Below are 20,749 nucleotides of genomic sequence, written 5' to 3' on the forward strand. Positions count from 1 at the left end.
GATATCAAAAATTCATGCAAGCGTTCAATCGTTATGACCATTTTAAAAAGGGACAGTTATTCCGAATCACCCTGTAAACCAGTAAGTGAGCTTTGATTAACTATTGGGAACATTTATAGGGGAATGAGGAGTCAAATATGCCATGTGTCATATATACAAGTTTACATTTATTACATACATTTCGAATGGCATATTAAAAAAATATATATGTACGCAGTACAAAATACTCAGTAAATAGGCTGCAATAGTCTAAAAGACCAAAATTAACCATGTTTAAGTAAGAACCTTGTTCTGATACTTGATTTATTTGTTAAGTTACTTGTTGTTTACGCATATTGTTTCTTAATTATGACCATTCTTTATAATTTGGTACGAAAAACTAACAAACATATTCACATGCCAACAGAACGGCCGTTTCACTAGCGCAGACACCAGCCATTTCGTATTTCTGTTAAAGACAGATTTTCTACAGGTCTTCTGGTTGTGGTTGTGGTTGGATATTGCCTTGACTAGACTGACCGAAAATTGAACCCAGCCACCTCCAGCATGCTTTTGCAATATAGCTGCACCTCTACTGAGCTAAGAGTGGCCCACATGGTAAACATATGACCATGTTAAATTTAGGTGTATCCAACCCTGCGCGTGCCTGAGCGGAGTAGAGCTACATTTTCGTTGGTATGAGAGCGACAACTAGTATTTCTCTCTCTCTCTCTCTCTCTCTCTCTCTCTCTCTCTCGTACTTGCCGAATTTTTGTATGGGCCCAAATTAGGGGCATTTAGGCCGACATTACATCCATTTCCCCTAGTTAGTCTAATTTTGCATCGCAAATGTTATTCTGAATTTGGCATTATACGTTGTATTCAAGGTACTCGTGCACATCGTACATTCGTTATAAGTCAAGTAACACAGTAGTTTTGATCAGGTGATCTCAATTTTCAACCAAATTTAATGCAACTAGATTCAAAAATCACATAAAAAATACAGAAAAAAAAGTTTTCTTTAAAAAATGCTGCTCTCATGCTGCATGATAGCAAAATTAAAAAAAAAATACAAATTTTGCAGACAGAGGTTGGAGCTTATATAATTGTTTATTTGTATTTGTTCTTGAAGTATATGTATTTGGAAATGGATCTTGCAAAAATACCGTAACGCATCGTAAAGACAATGTTTGAAAAATCATAGCTCAGCCAATTTTTTGGCGAATTTCACGGTGCCGCTGAAAACTACAAACTTCTTCTCCATGTTATTGCTGTATTAGTGAGATTTTTAGCCTTTGACTAGTTCATCTAGAATAATCATGAAGTGATTTATATGCTCTGACAATCAATCAAAGATGGTTATCACTGCTCAGTGACAGCATAGTCTTAACCAGCGAATCCAAACACATAAAGCAACAAATGATACAGACAAAACGGTTGCTACGACTACCATGACAAACTAAAGGGTGTCCACGATGAAATTGCCACACACAAAATTGATTCGCAAAATTCGAGTTTTCATCCGATTGCCATCAAATTTTCAGGGATTGAGAAATAACTATTAAACTTCATTTTACCATTTTACTCGTATTTTATTTACAGTCCATACGCAAATGCCCGCACCTTGGCCTTAACCCCGGCCATAAGATTCTGCACAACCTGTGAATCAACCGTTTTTTGCATGTAAACCCATACTTTCTTCAGTTCCTCGACTGTCTTCACTACCTTAGGTCGTTTAAGAAGGTGCTGCTTCATAATCGCCCAGTACTTCTCGATGGGGCGGAGCTCCGGAGTGTTGGGAGGGTTGAACATTTTCGGCACGAAATTGACCTTATTGTCCGCATACCACTTCAGCACGTCCTTGGAGTAGTGGCATGAGGCCAAATCCGGCCAGAAGATTGTTGGGACGTTGTGGGCCTTCAGGAGAGGAAGCAGCCGCTTCTGGAGGCACTCTTTTATGTACACCTGTCCGTTCATCGTGTCCTGGGTCACGAAAGGTGCACTCCGCTTTCCGCACGTGCAGATGGCTTGCCAAACCAGGAATTTCTTCGCAAATTTGGACATCTTCTGAGTGCGGACATGCTCCGGAACGCTGAACTTATCCTTGGCCGTGAAAAACAGGTTGCCGGGGATCTGTTTGAAGTCGGCCTTCACATATGTTTCGTCGTCCATGATGCAGCATTCAACTTTCGTCAGCATGTTGAGGTACAACTTCCTGGCACGGGTTTTGGCGGACTTGTTCTGCTTCTCGTCGCGATTAGGGGCCTTTTGTACCTTGAACGTTCGAAGCCCAGCCTTAGTTTTGGCCTTCTGGACAAAACTTCGGCTTAGGTGCAGCTTCTTAGCCACATCCCTAACGGAGGCGTTCGGATTTCGGTTGAAGGCCCCAACTACGCGGTTGTGATTTTTGGTGTTGTACGGAATACTTTTTCCTTCACTTCTGGGCTTCCGATCGGTGGTCAACCGTTCCTCGAACCGCTTAATCACTCGCGACACCGTGGAATTCGCGATTCCCAACGTTTTAGCGATGGAACGATGCGAGAGATCCTTGTTCTCGTGATGAATGCGCAAGATTTTATCACGCACGAGCTGTTCTTTCGACTCCATTTCCGCGAGTTTTGATCACAGGACTTCAAAACTTGCAGGATGTAAATAATGCACTATGAACTAAATCCACCCAAATTTTCATTAAATTCTACCCAACGGTTAAAAAGTTAGAGCAATTTCATAGTGTGGCAATTTCATCGTGGACACCCTTTAGCTTTGTAACATAGCTCGATCAGAGTGGTAGAAGAATAATGATATATTGCTTGCCTGCTTTGTTGCAATATACACGGATGAGGACATAGCTTGATCTGAATCGAGAAAAGATATAACAAAAAAAAAATCCCATTAACACACGTGCATCATCTTCGGCTTTACTTCATGAAGCAGTTTGCAAACAATTTGCTCGTTTCCTTGTACCGCCCCGAGTGAGCTGTGTCGCACGGGCTGCTTGTCATGAAAAAGAAGGAAGAAGATCATATTTATATCATTATTGTTTTCCACTTCTGACATAGCGTTATCATTCGGTTCGTTGATCGCTTGTCATTTTGTCATTTGGAGATATTTTTGATTCCTTGGTCTAAACATATTGCTTATTTGAACTACAAAATATGGGATTTCGGGGCAAAATAGGCGTCAAACATGCGCTTATCACAGCGTGCGCCTATTAAAAATATACAAAATAAAATTCTTGACATTTTTCATATGTTACAATGTGGGGTTTCAGCGGCAGACAATTTCAAGCCTTTTTTGTTGCAAAAATCCCCACTGTGCATTGGGACATCCCCTCGTTCTCAATCTGATAGCAACATTGTTATCGTAGGAAGGAGATTCTTCTTGCTTCCGTTAGTCACGCGTAAGTGTCTCTGCTTACGGGTCCACCCTTCGCTTTGGCCCTTTTTACAAGGTAAATTGAATACAACCAGGTATCGTTCTTGATCAATCCAGGTGGTTGAGGTGGACAGTTCACTGTCTAATGGCTGTTCCCTGCAACAATAAGTGGTATCCTTTACATACATACATACTTTCTGTGCAGTGTTTGGCGTGAAACTCTGTTAATATACAATGTCTGAATGGTGTTAAAACATCGTAATCATTCATACCACACAAAAAATCTAAAGATTCAGTTCATTAAAATATTTATTATCTACCGTTTTTACAACCCACGCATTATAACAGCTTCCGCTTCTGTTTATAATTCGGCCACCTATAAAACAAGTCACTTTACTACTCGCCAGCACGCAAAGCGAGTGTCGAGATAATCATTCTTAATCCCCTTTCAGTAAGCCCTCCTGAGAGAATGAACTCGCGTGCGAAACTGAAATTAAATCTCTCACTTGAGATCATCATGCTTTTTCACAAACTGAAACTCACAACGTCATAAAATCCTTCCAACCCAATACTCACGAAAACTACTGCATAATGCTACAATAATCATTACGAACAATTAAAATTGCCAACATATAAAGCTAAGCCTTTTTGAACGATCAATCAACATGAGATTTAAGAGTTTGAGATTTTTGCAACAATGACTGCCTGTATACCTAACAGCACGCACAAAACAGATCTACGATTGTTGATATGCTAATGTTAATGTCTGTACTGTCTCTAATGTCTATTAATTACTTTACATGATCGGAAATTTCCATCGGTCGCTCACCAATTCACCAAATTTGACTGTACACAAAACAGATCGAATGAAAATGAAGTTTAGCTCCAAATAACCATCGAGCATAATTGAACCAGTAAACAACCATTTTTTTTCCAAGAAATTAATCAACATCTGTAAGTACATCGAGAATTTAACACAATATACAGTCACGCAAATTTTGTGTTTTCAACAACAACAAAAAGGGTAACTAATAGCTTAAACACTTCACTAATGGCCAATCGCTTCCACGCAAATTGACGCACAACATTGTTTGCATGGCTTCTTGTTATACTGCAGTCAGTGTTGTGTATCCAATCGATTCCATGGCTGGCAATCACCAGTTCAACAAGTGAGGGAACCAACAACAAACTCGAAACTGGTTTGCAAGTACTTATTTTAACCCACTATTAGTCACTGGTAATGACATCCGATCCTTCTTTCATCTCCCAAGCCTGTTGCTGTTTTGATAGTATTTCGATTTTGGGGAAGATGAACGGTTCAAGACAATGAGATCATCAGATTTGGCGTTTGAGCAAATCCACGCCAAATAGCAAAAAAATAAACAAACTAACCTTTCAGAATTCCATGAAACTTCACATAACTTATCGTTCACTTTGGGCAATGAACCAAGTTTGTGCTGGAATTCGGTTATTTTGAACAACGCCTATTTTTTTAAAATGGCGTATTGAATATTTTTCAGTAGATCATAGCATGAAAACGGCACATCTAATCGAAATGACGTCTGAGATAAAGTTGTAGCAAAATGGAGTGCCATTGCAGGACATTTAAAAAAAAATCTAAAATCTTCGTTATAAAAATTATATGAAAATCTATTAAACACATTAATAAAAAATAAAAGTACATTGTTAAGATTTTTATGTTTACATGATAAGCTTTCAATATCGAAAATGCTATTTTTTCAACACTTGAAACTTTAACAACGAATCCAAACACATAAAGCAACCAACGATACAGACAAAACAGTTGCTACGACTACCATGACAAACTCGCTCTGTAACATAGCTCGATCGGAATGGTAGAAGGATAATGATATATTGCTTGCCTGCTTTGTTGCAAAACACACGAATGAGGACATAGCTTGATCTGAATCGAGACAAAACATAACAAAAAAATTCCCATTAACACACGTGTATCATCTTCGGTTTTACTTCGTGAAGCAGCTTGCCAACAATTTGCTCGTTTCCTTCTACCGCCCCGAGTGAACCTGGTTCGGACGGGCTGCTTGTCATGAAAAAGAAGGTAGAAGATTATTTCATTATTGCTTTCCACTTCTGACATAGCGTTATCATTCGGTTCGTTGATCGCTTGTCATTTTGTCATTTGGAGATATTTTTGATTCCTTGATTTTTAATATGGAAAAATAATCATTTATGTTATTTATGCATTAGAAAAGATTTTCTGAGCAAATAAAAATAAATCTGTATGAAAACAATTAAAACTATTAATGAAAATAAAATTCAATATATTTACTACAAGTTGCAGCCATCCGATGTTGGTCAATTTAAAGTGCCAATTATGTTTAATATCAGAAAATTTCTACTTTTCACATAAGTTTAAAAATCTTAAAATGTACTTTTTTATTTGTTTTACGAAGATTTATTTGTTCAGTGAGTATTTTTAATCTTAAGAAAACCAATCCAGTTCCCTACAACATTGTCTCAGACATCATTTCGATTAGATAGCCGTTTTCGTGCAACAATTTATAGAAAATATCAAATACGTCATTTTCAAAGAATAGGTAAGGGTTAAAATGGTCAAATTCCAGCACAAACTTGGTTCATTACCTAATTTTGCAAAGCTTTATGGAATTCGAAGCTATTAAAATCAAATCGATTCATAAGTTGGCGTGGATTGGCTCATTTATTCCTGGGGGCATCCCCATTTCATACGCCGCGCCAAATTAAGGAAAACCCAAAGCGATACGTCACGTTTTTTCTCACCTTAAAACGTTAATGGATGTCCCCTTAGAAATTGTAATTGTAATTGTAATTGTAATTTATTTAGACTTCGATACCTTGCTGGTAGAACCTTTTATCAGGTCAAGGAAAAATATATTAGAGAAATATGCATTTGGAAACTAGATAGAAAACAAGTGCTTTTACACCAGATAATCATTCAGTTAATTCGAAAACTAAATTGACTACAAGTGCTTCTACACTTAAATTTGGTTCATAACCCCCTGAGAGCAGCCTTGAAGGTTGAGACGGTAGGTTGTTGTTTCGTGGCTAGCGGAAATTTATTCCAGGTAATAGTCCCATCATTCCCTTCGGTAGTGGTGTGTCTCGGAATGGTGAATGATCGAATTCGATCCATTTGACCCATTTGTAGGTGTTTTTGCAGGTATTCAGGTAAGAACCCCAGGTACCCTTGACGCAAGAAACAGCTGATGCGGTTTCGGTAATTATTTTAGTCATTTGATGGATTTCCTTGCCCGAGTATACTTTTGTCCAGTCATCCAGATCAACGAATATCTTGACCAAACACCAACAACAGACACATGACAGGTGTGGTTCTGTATGTGTAGGTCCACAATTTGTGCTAACGTGATCGCATGTGTTCAGCGCAAACAATCGTGATGTGAGCTGCATACACAAAGTAAAGAAGCAAAGAAAACAAAAGATTTGCTGCAGATCGCCAGTATGGAGATTCTCCTGCATGCACAAGGAAGGTGTTTCATTTTTGTGTAATTGTTGCAATTAAGATCTGCAGTAGGTTTTTTAGATTGGAAATAGGTTCTTAATTTATTGTAGGATCTCTCTGTTAAACAGTGGAAGGTAGCAAACAAGATCCGAAAGAAAATGTGAATGAAGGTTAAGCTGAAACAAGGGTCGAGTTTGAACTATTAATTTGAACAAATCAAGCTGAACATTGCTATAGGTCCTTAGTAACAATGTTCGATTCTCTTCGTTGGCTTTCCTGTTCGTTACTAACTCGAGCACATAACCGTTTCTTGTTGTGTTTGTCGTATTAGAAGCTAGATAAAAGCTTCTTTTATTGACCTTGGTGCTGAAAATACATGGGAATGTTTTTACATGGCCGTGGGGATACAAAGAGAAAGTCGACGAAGAGAATATGCCAATGTTACTTAGGACCTAATGGAATGTTAAGCTTGAAATGTGATGAGTTTAAACGATGAACAGCACAATGCATTTATTGTACACAGAGGCAGCAATGCAATTTCAGCTTGATAATAATTTCAGATAGTACGTAGTTGCAATATGAAACATTTCCTGAATGGTTTTACCATGTATCCATAAATTAAATGGGGAAATGGCTCTAATGTTGGCCTATGGATCTAAGATTGGATCCATCGCTAAAAATCTGCTATTTAACAATTTTATCTAGCTGAACGCGTCATTGGGACGGTACTGATGGATATTTTTAGTCGCTATTGAAAATTTAGTCCATTGCTGAATTTAGGTATGGGCCCAAATTAGGCCGACATTACATTCATTTCCCCTATACACTGAAACCTCCATTTACGAACCAAAACGGGGGTTCGTAAATCGAATTAGTGCGTAAAAAAAACCTCGTTATTTGGGATTTCCTTCGTAAAAAGAGGTTTTTGAAAATATTGTCAAATACCCCACAATATGGGTATTTTTGGAATCAGGGTGACGTGTTGGGACCGGAAATAGATTTCTGACGCCATTTTGAAATCCAAGATGGCGGCTTCCGGTTACAGAAAAACTTGGAAATTCTGCCAAATACCCCACAATATGGGTATTTTTGGAATCGGAGTGACGTGTAGGGACCGGAAATCGATGTCTGACGCCATTTTGAAATCCAAGATGGCGGCTCTCGGTAACATAATAACTTCGAAATTCTGTCGAATACCCCACAATACGGGTATTTTTGGAATCGGAGTGACGTGTAGGGACCAGAAATCGATGTGTGACGCTATTTTGAAATCCAAGATGGTGGCTTCCGGTTACAAGAAAACATGGAAATTCTGTCAAATACCCCACAATATGGGTATTTTTGGAATCGGAGTGACTTGTAGGGACTGGAAATCGATATCTGACGCCATTTTGAAATCCAAGATGGCGGCTTCCGGTTACATAAAAACAGAAAAAATAATGTTAAATAACCCACAATATGGGTATCTTAAGAATCAGGGTGACGTTTAGGGACCGGAAATCGATGTCTGACGCCATTTTGAAATCCAAGATGGTGGCTTCTGGTTACAGGAAAACCGAAAAATACCGTTAAATACACAACAATATGGATATTTTTGAAATCGGAGTGTCCTGTGAGAACCAAGAATCCATGTCTGACGCCATTTAGAAATCCAAGATGTTGACATCCGGTTACAGAAACACTGGGAAATACTGTCAAATACCCCACAATATGGGTTTTTTGGAATCGGGGTGACTTATTAAGACTGAAAACCCATGTCTGACGCCATTGTGAAATTCAATATGGCGACTTCCGCTTACATATAGACATACAAATAATGTTAAATAACCTACAATATGGGTATCTTAAGAATCGGGGTGACGTGGTGGTATTTGCCAATTTTTCTGTAACCGGAAGCCGCCATCTTGGATTTCGAAATGGCGTCAGTAATAAATTTCCGATTCTTACACGTCACTCCAAATCCAAAAATACCTATACTGTGGGGTATTTGACAGAATTTCCAAGTTTTTATGCAACCGGAAGCCGCCATCTTGGATTTCAAAATGGCGTCAGACATCGATTTCCGGTCCCTACACGTCACTCCGATTCCAACAATACCCATATTGTGGGGTATTTCACAGTATATCCCAGTTTCCCAAAATCACAAAAAGAAAACTCGTTATTTGGGATTTACTTCGTAAAAAGAGGGACGTAAATTGAATGCTGCGTAAAAATAAAGACTCCGTAAACGGAGGTTTCAGTGTACTAATTAAATAATGACAATATTTCCAAAACCAAATTATTTTTTTTTTAAGGAAAAGCCCATTGAAGTGTAACGTCTTTAAAAAAAAAAAAAAAACATTGCAATAACTGTAGCATCTCTCAGTGACCGATGCTCTTTCAAGGAACTATGCTGCGAAGGTTTTTAACTGTGACGGACAAAATAATAAAACCACTTGTAAGTTAAACATGAAGACCGTTCTTTAACCGTAAATCTAATTAATAAACAGCAAAGCGAAACTATTTGGCAAGCATTTGAACAAATATGAGGTTTTGCAACACCAGCTGATTTAGAAATTAGGCCGCCTATACGTAGGGGAATTAACGTATTCTCGGCAACCTTTCTCTAAGGAACGCACACATATGCAGTATTGGTTTGTTTACAATCTTTTGCTGCCAGCTGCTCTAACAATTTCAGTCGAAAGAATTGTCAAAAACTGTTTTGAAACGATTTTACAAAGCTCCAATCTTCTCTAGTGAGAGCGAGTATTGTCGGCAATCAGTTTTTCTTCGGCAACCGTTCCATTTGAACTACATGTAAATCTGCTGTTCTATTATCGGCAACTCGAAATCAGCTACAATTTGTAGAGCGTGCCCTAATAAAAATAACCATAAAAGAGTGCTTAACGACGTGTTCGGGGTATCATCCAAACCATTTGTGGGATAGTTTACCCATCCGGGATACAGTTCGTTTATGGTATTTGTTTATTAGGGTGTGTTTCATTTCAAGAAAACCCTGCTAGATTGCTTTTTCTCAGTGGTAAAAATATAGTCAAATTGAAGCTGAAAGCATAAAGAATCGTTTGCATGCATTCAACGAAGTGTTTTCGTAAGAAAATCCAGTGAAAATAGTGTTTCAATTTGGGTTGCCGAAAATAGTCTGTCATGCCGAAGCCGTCATTTCCCCTATGTAAAATCGTTAAGCGTTAAACACATTCAAAACCCTTTGAACATAAGAATACGACCAATTCGTAGCTCCGATGATTTGACCGTATAATTATTTTAAGTTCCATAGGCAAATATGTTGCAAGAAGGTAAGCACGTAAATAACCATTTGTATTTACTTGTACTTTGAATTTGATGCAACGCTGTCGATAAATCTGAGACTTAGAGTGCATTGTATGGAAGCGGAAAGGTAAATCGTTGCAAGGCTCAATGAACCCGCAAAATTGCATCGAAAAAATTTGTTTTCAATGCTCTTTGATCACTATTTTTTTCTTTTTTTTCAACCATTACTAACCAGAAGACCACTTTTTAACGGAACGTGCACTCAGCGTTGCCAGATATACCAATTTTAAAATTTGATACTGATACACAGATAAGGTTTCTCAGAATACTGATTTTTGAGTTTTAATACCGATTTATACCGATTTTTTTTGATAATCAAAATAATAACAGCCTGTTCCCGCTCAACTGTCGGATCAAACTATTGTGAGAGACTTTTATACTAGTTGAATTCAAATTGTTGACACTGCTCTAAAAAAAATCTTCTTTAAAAATGTATTATATTTGATAGTCTTTCGACTAATGCTTCCATTTCCTCGCCGTTTTTGGCTACCAAGGAGCCGAAAAACAGTTGATGGCTCATTCCAGTAATTCCTGGAAATCAGGAAATATTTTTATTCAGTGAACAAATAGGTCCATCAACATGTTAATTTTTCAACTTCCTGAAATTTATTTAATCATCCCTTTGAAGTTTCTTCCACCTTAGCCTGTTATTTTCTGGTTCCTTCCGGAAAGCTATTTCGACTTTCCTTGGAAGCTTCTTCTGGCTTCGCTCGAAAGGTTCTTCCGTCTTCTCCCGTCAATTTTTTTTACACTTCGTCGGAACTTAAAGAATGCTTCCAGAGTTGTATTGCGGTTCCATTAGCCTAAGGAAAACTAATAGATGCAACTCTGTTGAATATTCTCTGCAGTGCGCAAATCGCACCGTATGCTCCATAATTTGTGCGACGTAGAGGCAGTCTAAGCATAAGGTTGTTACGAAGCGGTCGGGGTTGAACATTCAGGTCAGTTTGCCTCAGCATAGCCTCGCAATCTGTCCTTCCTTGCAGGATATCGGCCACGGTTAGGGCTGTGCTTGTGTCTCTTCTAGTCCGGAGAAGTTCTAGGTCGATAAGTTGACAACGACTTTCGTAACTGGGTAATCGAAACGGACGGATTCAATTCTCTCGGCACCGTTGTTGTAGTTTGGATTCCAAACCGCTGAACAATACTCAAGCGTCGATCGAAGTTTTTAGCTATCCTAAAAATGAACCCTATAGTTCTTGATGCCTTATCGACAACATATGCAAATCCAAGATCACACCCCTATAACTATACAATTGTGACCATGGATGTGCTTATAATTTATTACACAAATAATGCTCATTCTGATAGTTTGTCATCCAAGTGTGTCCGCGGCATAAGATCCGATAAATTAAAGACAGTTTCATTAAATGCTGTTAAATTTTGAGAAACCGGGAATATCAGGAAAGTCCACAGAACTCCAGTGAACGTAAGGAAACATCTGAAATATTTTGGAAACTTCACAAGTTCAAAGAACTTCATGGAAATTTAATGGTTTTCAGGACAGTTCCAGCCGCATCAATTCAAGAAAAATTCTGAACCTTTAAAAGAATTCCGAGAAACTCCGGGAATTTCCGAAAATTTCTGCAAAGTTTTGAGAGGTTCATGAAAGCTTTGTGAACTTCAAAACAGATCCTTGAAGCTGAGCTTGGAGTCGATCAGTATTCCCAGATCCTTGATAGCCGATTCACGTTTCAAAGTTATGCCCGTCAGGGTGTAATCATGGTGAAGAAGGGAACGCTTGCGGCCAAAGGAAGTTACAGAGCATTTCGAGACATTCAGTGGCATGCGATTAATACGACCTCACTCAGCGGAGACTTTCAATTGTTGCGAAGTATAGTTTCAAGTCGTCCGCATACGATAGTTTAAGGCATTTCAGGATGGTATTGACGTCATTCATGTACAATAGAAACAGAAATGGCCCAAGATGGCTACCTTAGAGAACGCCAGATGTAACGGGGATGGAAGAAGAAACATAGTCTCCAATCTTGACAGACATGTTTCGACCAGTCAGGTAGGAGTAGAGCCAAGTAAGCAGGCCATCGTGAACACTAGACTGATGCAAAATTTGTCTTTTTCGCTCCACAGTGATTAAATGGTTACAAATCGGGTCCTGATTAGCCTCCCAAAGTTACAACTCATTTGGTTAGAAACAGACTCCACACAAGCCATTTGAAGTTTACATGTAAATTATTATGGCAAATCTCAACTTTTTGTTCATTGCCTTCTAGTCTTTTTCCATATTGAGCTGCAAAACAGTTAAGAATGGCTATCGAACTGAAGAAAATTTTCTCAGCTACAACTTTGCTGAAAATCGTTTCTATGTAAAACGAGACAGGAAAAAGTTATTAATTATTTAAGAGATTGGAAAACTTATGACATGATCAAGCAGCTGCTCTGTAGGCAACACTGTATTTCGCAGTGTGACATAGTAGCCATGATTTTTGTGCTCTATTCTAAGCACCAGAAACACCAATGTTGCCTGCTGAGCAGTTGAATGAGCATGATCATAAGACATCAGCGCATTGAACCATTGATAACTTTCGACCCTTGCATTTAAACGAAAACTGGTCTTGAGCAAAGTTGTAGCTGAGAAAAATTTCCTACAGTAGAGTTGAAAGTTTTTGAAGCAGACCGATATGGTGAATTATTAGATAGACATGAACAAAAATCTTGATTTTACCATAGTAATTCCCGTACAAACTTCAAATGGTTTGTGCCATCTCAGTTTCTCACCAAATGGGTTCAAATTTTGAGAGGTTAGTCAGGATCCGATTTGGAATCGTTTAAGTACTGTGGAGCGAAAATTTAAAATTTTGCATCACTCTAGTGAACACCTATCCTGTCGTATTTAGCCAACGCAATGTCGTCATGGTTCATTTTGTCAAATGCTGCGGAGAGGTCTGTGTAGATGGCATCTACTTGACGGCCACGTTCTACTTCATGAATGATGAACGAAGTGAACGTAACTAAACTGGTCATCGTGGAACGCTTAGGCATGAAGCCATGCTGATCCGTCAAGATACAGTGTGCAAAACTTTGAACCAATTTTTCTAGTATAATCAACTTAAAAAAGCTTGGAGGTAGCACTAAACGAAACTATTCCTCGCTAGTTTGAAACAGTCCTTTTGCAGCCTTTCTTGTGGATTGGGAACACGAAAGACTCTTTCCAGCAAGCTGGGAAAACCCCATACATCAAGGAGAGATTGAAAACGTTGGCTAGAGGTGTCGCGAGAGCAGTCAGGCAGCGTTTGAGGACTAACGACGGTACACCATCTGGACCGGAACCCGTTGAGGTTTTTAGCTGCTTCCCGGATGAAATAATTATTTCGCTGGTGATAGAAAATGGATGGCTGGAGAAGGTTGAGGGAGAGACGCTACTAGACGCTGAATTGTGTGCGAAACAAGTCGGCAATATCCACGATATATTCCACTTCTACTACGCCGTTCGTCATACTTGAGGGTAGTCCGCTTTCCTTTCATTGGGCATTCCCATGGCGACAAAAGTTATAAGGATTTGATTTCAGACGACGCTGAAGCTGGTCTTGCTATGTATTGTACAGTTGGTTGTTGAGTCGCTTGTGGAAACGGTTCGGTATTTGCTGTACTTACGAAGAGCAACCCTTTTAAAGTTTTTCAATCTCTTAAGCTCTGAATTCGACCAGGCAGGCTTAACAGGTTCGCGACTGATTCGCTGAGGTACGAATTGATCGATTGCGTACAAAATAATGTTGGATGTCGTCGATGCCGCGAGGTTAGAATAACAGTCACGCAGTGCCTCTTCCCAATCGACATAGCAATAGAGGACGCTCTCTACAGTGTCTTTGAAATGACGATGAACGTTGAGCTATATGCTCACCAGCAGAGGAGGATGATGTCTACAGTTTTTAATAAGCGCGGAGGGGGCTGATGTGATGGAACAATCAGTGCACATCTCCTCACATACGAAACAAAGATCGATCATGCGGTTGTTATGGTTTGGAATTCCATTCATCTGTCCGAGTCTTGCAGTGCAATAGGCATCCAGCAAAATACATAATGCCTGACCAATCGACGAACAGGATGCACAAGTAAAGTGAAATCCACGAGCATTGCGCTTCCAGCAGACGTCGCGTAGGTTGAAGTCTCCCAGGATGATTAAGTTGTTGATCCAATATTTTCTTAATCCAAAAGATAGGACCAACTCCGTACCACGAAAGCACCCCCCCTACCATAATATTACCGCATTACCAGTTGGCTGGACATGTGACCCATATTTTCTGGCCAGAGAATATTGTGCCACCTTTTGCCATTTTCTGGGACGACCCAATCCAAATTTTCTCTAGCGAACTTCAGCCGGTTTCGAAAAAGATGCTTTCAGTTAAGTAGCGAAACTTCCCTGGGGTAGCATGAGGCTTTGATCAACAAAATGTTGCTCAACAAGTCTCTAGCGAATCATCTTCAAGCTGACTGACAAACCTAATTCCTGGTGATCTAAGAGCATTGAAAACGAAAGTTTAAAATTTACCGATCATATTGGCAACTTCTCGTTGCGATTACCCCTGTTCGTTGAGCATTGCAACGATTTGTCTTATCATATCTCGCTGCACGTCTCAATTTTCTCTACAGGTTTCGGTCAAAGCCAAAGCACAAGTAAATGTAAAGTTATTTGTGTAGCTTACATCCTTGCATCATATTTACCTATGGCACTTAAAATAATTATACGGTCAAATCATCGCAACTACGAATTGATCTTATTTTCATGCACACATGCAACTCTTGACGATTTTACGTACGTATAGGTGGCTTAATTTGTAAATCAGCTAGTTTTGTAAAAAATCATATTAGTACAAGGACTTGTCAAGTAGTTTCGCTTTGCTGTTTATTTAATTGACGGTTAAAGAAATTGTTTATGGGTATATGAATCAATTCAAATTGAAAATCTCGAAGTAATGATAAAGATGAAGATTCGGACATCATGATTTTTTTTTTCAGTTGGAAAAAGTTCAATAAACTGTAACTTTTTAAGATTAAAATGTCTCAAATGTTGGCTGCTGGTGATTAACTATTCAAGTTTAATCGATATAGTTTTGGACTTGATTAGATGAGTCTACACGAAGTTTGTGCAATTCTAGTAAAATGCTTCTTATTGGCATGCCCTCCTTCAAACTGTCAGTTTCTTGAAGTACAATTAACCAAATCAACTGAAATTTTGCACAACATTGTTGTCATATATTAATCTTTGAAACTTAAACGTGATTAAAATTTTAAACGATGAAATCAAGAAATAGTTTGATCTTGTGTTTGAATTATTTCACCAAGGTTAAAAAGATATGATCAATTTATAACATCATTTAAAAATCCAAGCCAGTGACTTCTTATGGTAAAAATAGGTTCAAATACTCTATAACACAGAAATGTCAGTGATGGGGATAAAAAAAACTGTACAGTTCGCTGACAGCTGTAGAAGCAGCAATAATTGTATCGCTCGGTGTCGACAGTTTGTTTGCCCGGTACTGGTCACAATAGTACTGGGCCATAATTTCAGTGTTCATCGTCTCCTTCGTCACAAATGGCTTTGTCAGCTTGCCATACTCACATATCGCTTGCCAATCCATGGCCTTCGTACCAAATTTTTCGGTAAAAATTGACTTATCGTCAACTTCCTGACCATCACGAACTGTGTAGCATCGGTCTCCCGGAGCGTCTTGTAGTCAAATTTGACGTATGTTTCATCGTTTATGATAACACACGCCAATTTTTCAAACAGCAGGCTATCATATAGCTTCCGAGCTCTTGGTTTGACGGATGTGGCTTGTTTCTGACTCCGTTTCGGCTTCTTCTGCTTCATGAACGTTTTCAGCCCGTTTCTGGCCTTGTTGGACGTTACTCTTCAATATTCTCACACAAAGGCACTTTTTTTTATTGACGAAAGCTTGGTGATCTTCTGGTCCACTTTTCGGTCCACCGGTCCCGGTTTACGGCCAGATTTCGATGTGTCCTCAAAGGTAACCTCTTCGCCGAACTTCCGGATGGCTGTTTGAACTGCTCCGATACTTACTTCCTGCAATTTAGGTTGGAAATGGTGCACCATTTGTGCACGATCTGTTTGCGATTTTCCGGGGAAATGGACCAGTTCTGTAAATTCTCAAAATCAATTGAACATTTTTGATGAAAATGAGAAAAACAGCTATCCGCTATCAAATGGGACCCCCTTCGAATGGATGATATCAGTTGCTTAGTCATTTGACGAAGGCATGGATCATTCTCATTTGAGAAACGCTTGATATCATTCAATTGAGTGTAACCTACACATAAACGGAGCTCTGGTCGACATTCCGGCGAAAAAGCTAAGCCAACCTGACATCTAACAAACCTCAACCTGATGTTGACCCGACATTAACCCAAAATTGACCTGACAACAACCTGACAACAACCTGACATTGGGCTGACATCGACCTTAAATTTGCCTTACATTGGTTTGACATCGGGTCGACTTCGGGATCATTTTGCTGGGTTTCTTCCATACTCTACTGTCGTATATCAAATGATAGTGAGTGACTCAATTGACAGTAACAAAGAGCATCGATTGAGAAAGGGGCTCTTCAAAATATGGTCATGTGGGAATTCGTTTTCACAGAATTGATTGAATGGTTGTATTGGTTCATTTTCAATTGAATAATATAAAAAATACCAGCACTGTCTGAGACACCCGAGTGGACTTCGATATTATGACAATATCTGGGTACAAACATGTGATTTATTTAAGTCTTTCACCACCACCATAGGGCATGTAAAGATTTGTGGTATCACAACTTCTCAAAAACTGCCATTAAGTTTGCAAACTTTTGCCCCATTACTGAATTGAACTTTTGTCACAACAGTTCGTTTTGAACACTCTTCCGAAAAAAAAAACGATCCAGCTGCGAATGAAGTGAAGATCCATCAAAGCTCTTTTAGAGAAAGTTATTCTGCTTGAATTATTGAACCTGTGTATGAGGCTAGTTTGATTTCAAATGCTTGGAGTTTTGGGATATTTTACATCCTCATTATCTCAGACTTGTAAATTATTCTAAGATAAATTTGAAGATCATGAAGATAAATTTGAAAATGTTTTTTGAAATACGACTTATGATATTTTTCGAGATATCGCATCTGGAAAAATCTTTCAGGTTTAGATTTTTTAGTTTATGATTTTAATTAGAAGATTTCTCCATCTTCGAACCAAGAGCAGTTCTTTCGAGATCTACCCAACGAACAATTTTAGCAGCAGATTAGCTTATACAGTCAAAAATTGGCTTATACCGCTAATGTTTGCTTGTATAAGCAAGTCTGCTGCTAAAAGTGTTTGTTGAGTAAACATGACCAGAATTTCAAGATTCTTATTTTAGATAAGCCGAAAAATACGTGACAAAACGGGGTCATTTTTGAATCGCCCTTTTAGCAAGTACCCAACAAAGATTCCATCCAATCTTCACCAGATTCAAGAACGAAACCAGGGCAGTTCTTGATTGTTGGATGTTGTATCGCTTCCTTCTAAGAACCATTGTTTGATCCCAAATTGCGCCAATGGGGTAACGGAGGAACGTTTAAATCGCTAGTACAATAGTCTAGAATTCGTACCACGAGTTAGATCCAACAAACTTAAGTGAGAGTCCAAAACAACTCGATCACTAATAAGTCGACACTTTATTCCCTCATCCCACACATTCCTGGACGCACCTTGCGTACCTGCATGCTAATTTCCCTTCAAAATAAATAAGCTCGCTTTACTCATTTGCACCAACCGACTATTCATCAGCAACGTACAGAAACCAGTTGAACCAGTTTGGTCATTTTCATTTTCGTTTAGTCATGATTTGCGGTCCAGTTTGCAACGACAGCAACGGTAGTCGTTTGTTTACACCAGATCCTCCAAATTAGTTTGCCCATCAAGTGCCCCGGTGAATTGCGTCAGCACGGCGGTAGGATCCATTAACGGGGTCGTCTTCTGATACTTTCTGGATATTCCACCACTTTCAACGAGTCTATATGGACATACTTGACAAGTGTGGTTCCTTATTTGAATTTCCTATAAATTACCATAGCACGACATGAACATTTGTGTCACGAACCGTATCGGTGCCTACCATCAGCAGTCGATCAGTTAGAATGCAAATGCCACTGGATTTATTGCCTGACGGAAAACTAGATCTAATAATCTATTTCATGATTTGCCTCATTCTTTTTGCTTCCAGAATCAACGTCCGTCAGATTATATTACTATCGAGGCCCAAGAAGGGCAAAACCGTGCAGGAGCGATGCGACGAACTGTTTGGCAGTGTAGTTTTCATGAACCTGAAGAAAAACTATCCTACCTTCATGGACCGGGTCAAAATTCTCGATGCGGATCTGCAGCATCCTGGCGTGGGCCTGTCAGAAGAATCGATCGACTACATCGTCAAGAATACACAGATTGTGTTCCACGCAGCGTCCGATGTCCGTTTCGATCAGGCTCTGAAGAAGGCCATCGAGGTTAACGTCCGGGGAACGCGGGATCTGCTCCGGATTTGCGAGAAAATTATCAATTTGGAGGTAAGGTTGCATCAGACATTACTAAACTGTTACTGATAACTGAACGTTTCTTACCCCGCAGCTCTTCATTTACATTTCGACCGCATACTCGAACTGCCCGGAGAAAACCATCAAGGAGGAGTTCTATCCACCGCCGTCCAATCCCGAGAAGATGATCCAACTGGTCGAGGCAATGGATGACCACTTTGAGGAGCATATCAACAAGACAATCCAGGATTTCATTCACCCATGGCCCAACACGTATGTCTACACCAAAGCTCTGACGGAGGACGTGGTGCGTCAGTTCGGTGAATTACTCCCAATCGCAGTCGTTCGACCGTCCATTAGTGAGTATTTCTATAACAAATTTTATCCCATGCATAAATATGCATCGATACCATTTCGGAACTAACTTAATCATCCAAATGACTGAACAGTTATCGCTACCAACGAGGAACCGATCGAAGGCTGGACGGACAACATCTACGGTTTGAACGGGGTCGTCGCCGGCGTCGCCCTCGGTATCATCCGTGTCATGCTGGTCAATGACGACAGCGATGCCGACATCATTCCGGCCGATTTCGTCGTCAACGGGGTGCTAGCCGCCGGATGGCAGACCTACATCGAACGGTAACTAGAACGGTTTCGTTTGCCCCACCCTACAAAGGTTCCCAGTTAAAATGAAGTTTTATATATCACCACTTTAGGAAGCACGACCGAGCCGTTGAAGCCAAGAGCTCCAACACCGACATGAAGGCGGTGGTTCGACCGCGGACGAAAATCTACAACTGCGTCACCGGAAATGATAACCCGATTACTTATCGTAAGTGGTCGAAACGAAACGAAAAGTTGTTTCCCATGTCTATCTTAACGAGCGTATTTGGTTTTGCTTTGTATCCGCAGAGAAAATCTACGACTATTCGATCCAAGTCGGGAATCAGTGTCCCCCGAAGCGGTCCCTGTGGGTGGTTTGTCACAATACGACGACCAACAAGTACGTGTACGAGTACTACAAGTTTCTCTACCACCTGGTGCCGGCGTTTTTGATAGACACCTACCTGAGAGCAATCCGAAGGACGCCACGGTGAGTTTTACACTTTAGGTGGAATGGAATGGATTAGTGGCAATTACTCGGGTAGAGGGGAATAGTAAAACCAAAGCAAAATAATATCAATTTTTAGTATCAATGTTATTGGTAAGTTGATCACTATAGCAAGTTAATAGCTTATTCTGCTAACAAAGCAGAATTTGTTTATGTTATTGTTTATTGTTTATTGTTTATTGTTTATAAAAAAAATTCAACTGACAATTACTATTTATGACATTTTGGTTTCATTTTCTTTTTTTATATATAATGCGTTTATTTTTTCAGGCTCATTTTGTGTAGCTTTGCGGAGCCGATATTCATTACAAAATTACTTAAAACTAACGTTAGTAAAGTGGGGGCCGATTACTCGTGGCTATCTCGAGGTTAGGGGTAACAAATTGTAATGGATGGCAGGGTAGGGATTGTGAACAGAAGGTTTGTAGAGCAATGTGCTCTTGATCTCGAACTAAGTGACACTCTGATGAAAAAGACAAACATGGGGGTACACCGATGGGCAGCTAACAACTTGGGAGAACACAAGATGACACTTACTACTAAATCCTCAGATCTATCTGTTTTAAAAACACATAAATTAAATTCAAATAGTCGAGATCTCGGCTCGCCAAGACATCTCTAACGGGTATCGCGGGTTGTTTTCCTCGGGCCCTGAGGGATGTACTGCCCATAATCGCATATTAGTCCCATCTTTGCTTGATTTCCTATCCATATGGGACTGATATGCGATTATGGATAGTGTAGATAACTCAAATCCGGTAACACGGTGTAAGGTACATGACCAAACAACATGCTCGATAACGTGATAACCACTGCCACACGCACATAAATTGCTGCCTGAGAGCCCAATTCGATAGAAGTGCGAGTCTAACGAGCAGTGATTGGACATAAGCCTTGATCTAACGCGTATAAAGTCGCGGCTCATGTCCAACCCTTTGAACCATGGTTTGTTC

General features: G+C 39.6%; 1 protein-coding gene across 1 annotated transcript in view; it reads left to right on the forward strand.

The window, feature by feature from the left end:
- LOC135709475 (fatty acyl-CoA reductase wat-like) overlaps positions 1 to 20,749 on the forward strand; it is a 45,711-nt gene that overhangs the window by 16,509 nt on the left and 8,453 nt on the right. The window contains exons 3-7 of the mRNA XM_065231838.1: positions 18,379 to 18,715; positions 18,777 to 19,041; positions 19,132 to 19,324; positions 19,402 to 19,517; positions 19,598 to 19,778. Coding sequence (XP_065087910.1) covers positions 18,379 to 18,715; positions 18,777 to 19,041; positions 19,132 to 19,324; positions 19,402 to 19,517; positions 19,598 to 19,778 — 1,092 coding nt within the window. The remainder of the gene's footprint in view (positions 1 to 18,378; positions 18,716 to 18,776; positions 19,042 to 19,131; positions 19,325 to 19,401; positions 19,518 to 19,597; positions 19,779 to 20,749) is intronic.

This window comes from Ochlerotatus camptorhynchus, unplaced genomic scaffold (assembly GCF_037179485.1).
Source record: "Ochlerotatus camptorhynchus isolate MF236.1 unplaced genomic scaffold, CSIRO-AGI_Acam_v1.1 ptg000361l, whole genome shotgun sequence".
NCBI classification, from domain to species: domain Eukaryota; kingdom Metazoa; phylum Arthropoda; class Insecta; order Diptera; family Culicidae; genus Ochlerotatus; species Ochlerotatus camptorhynchus.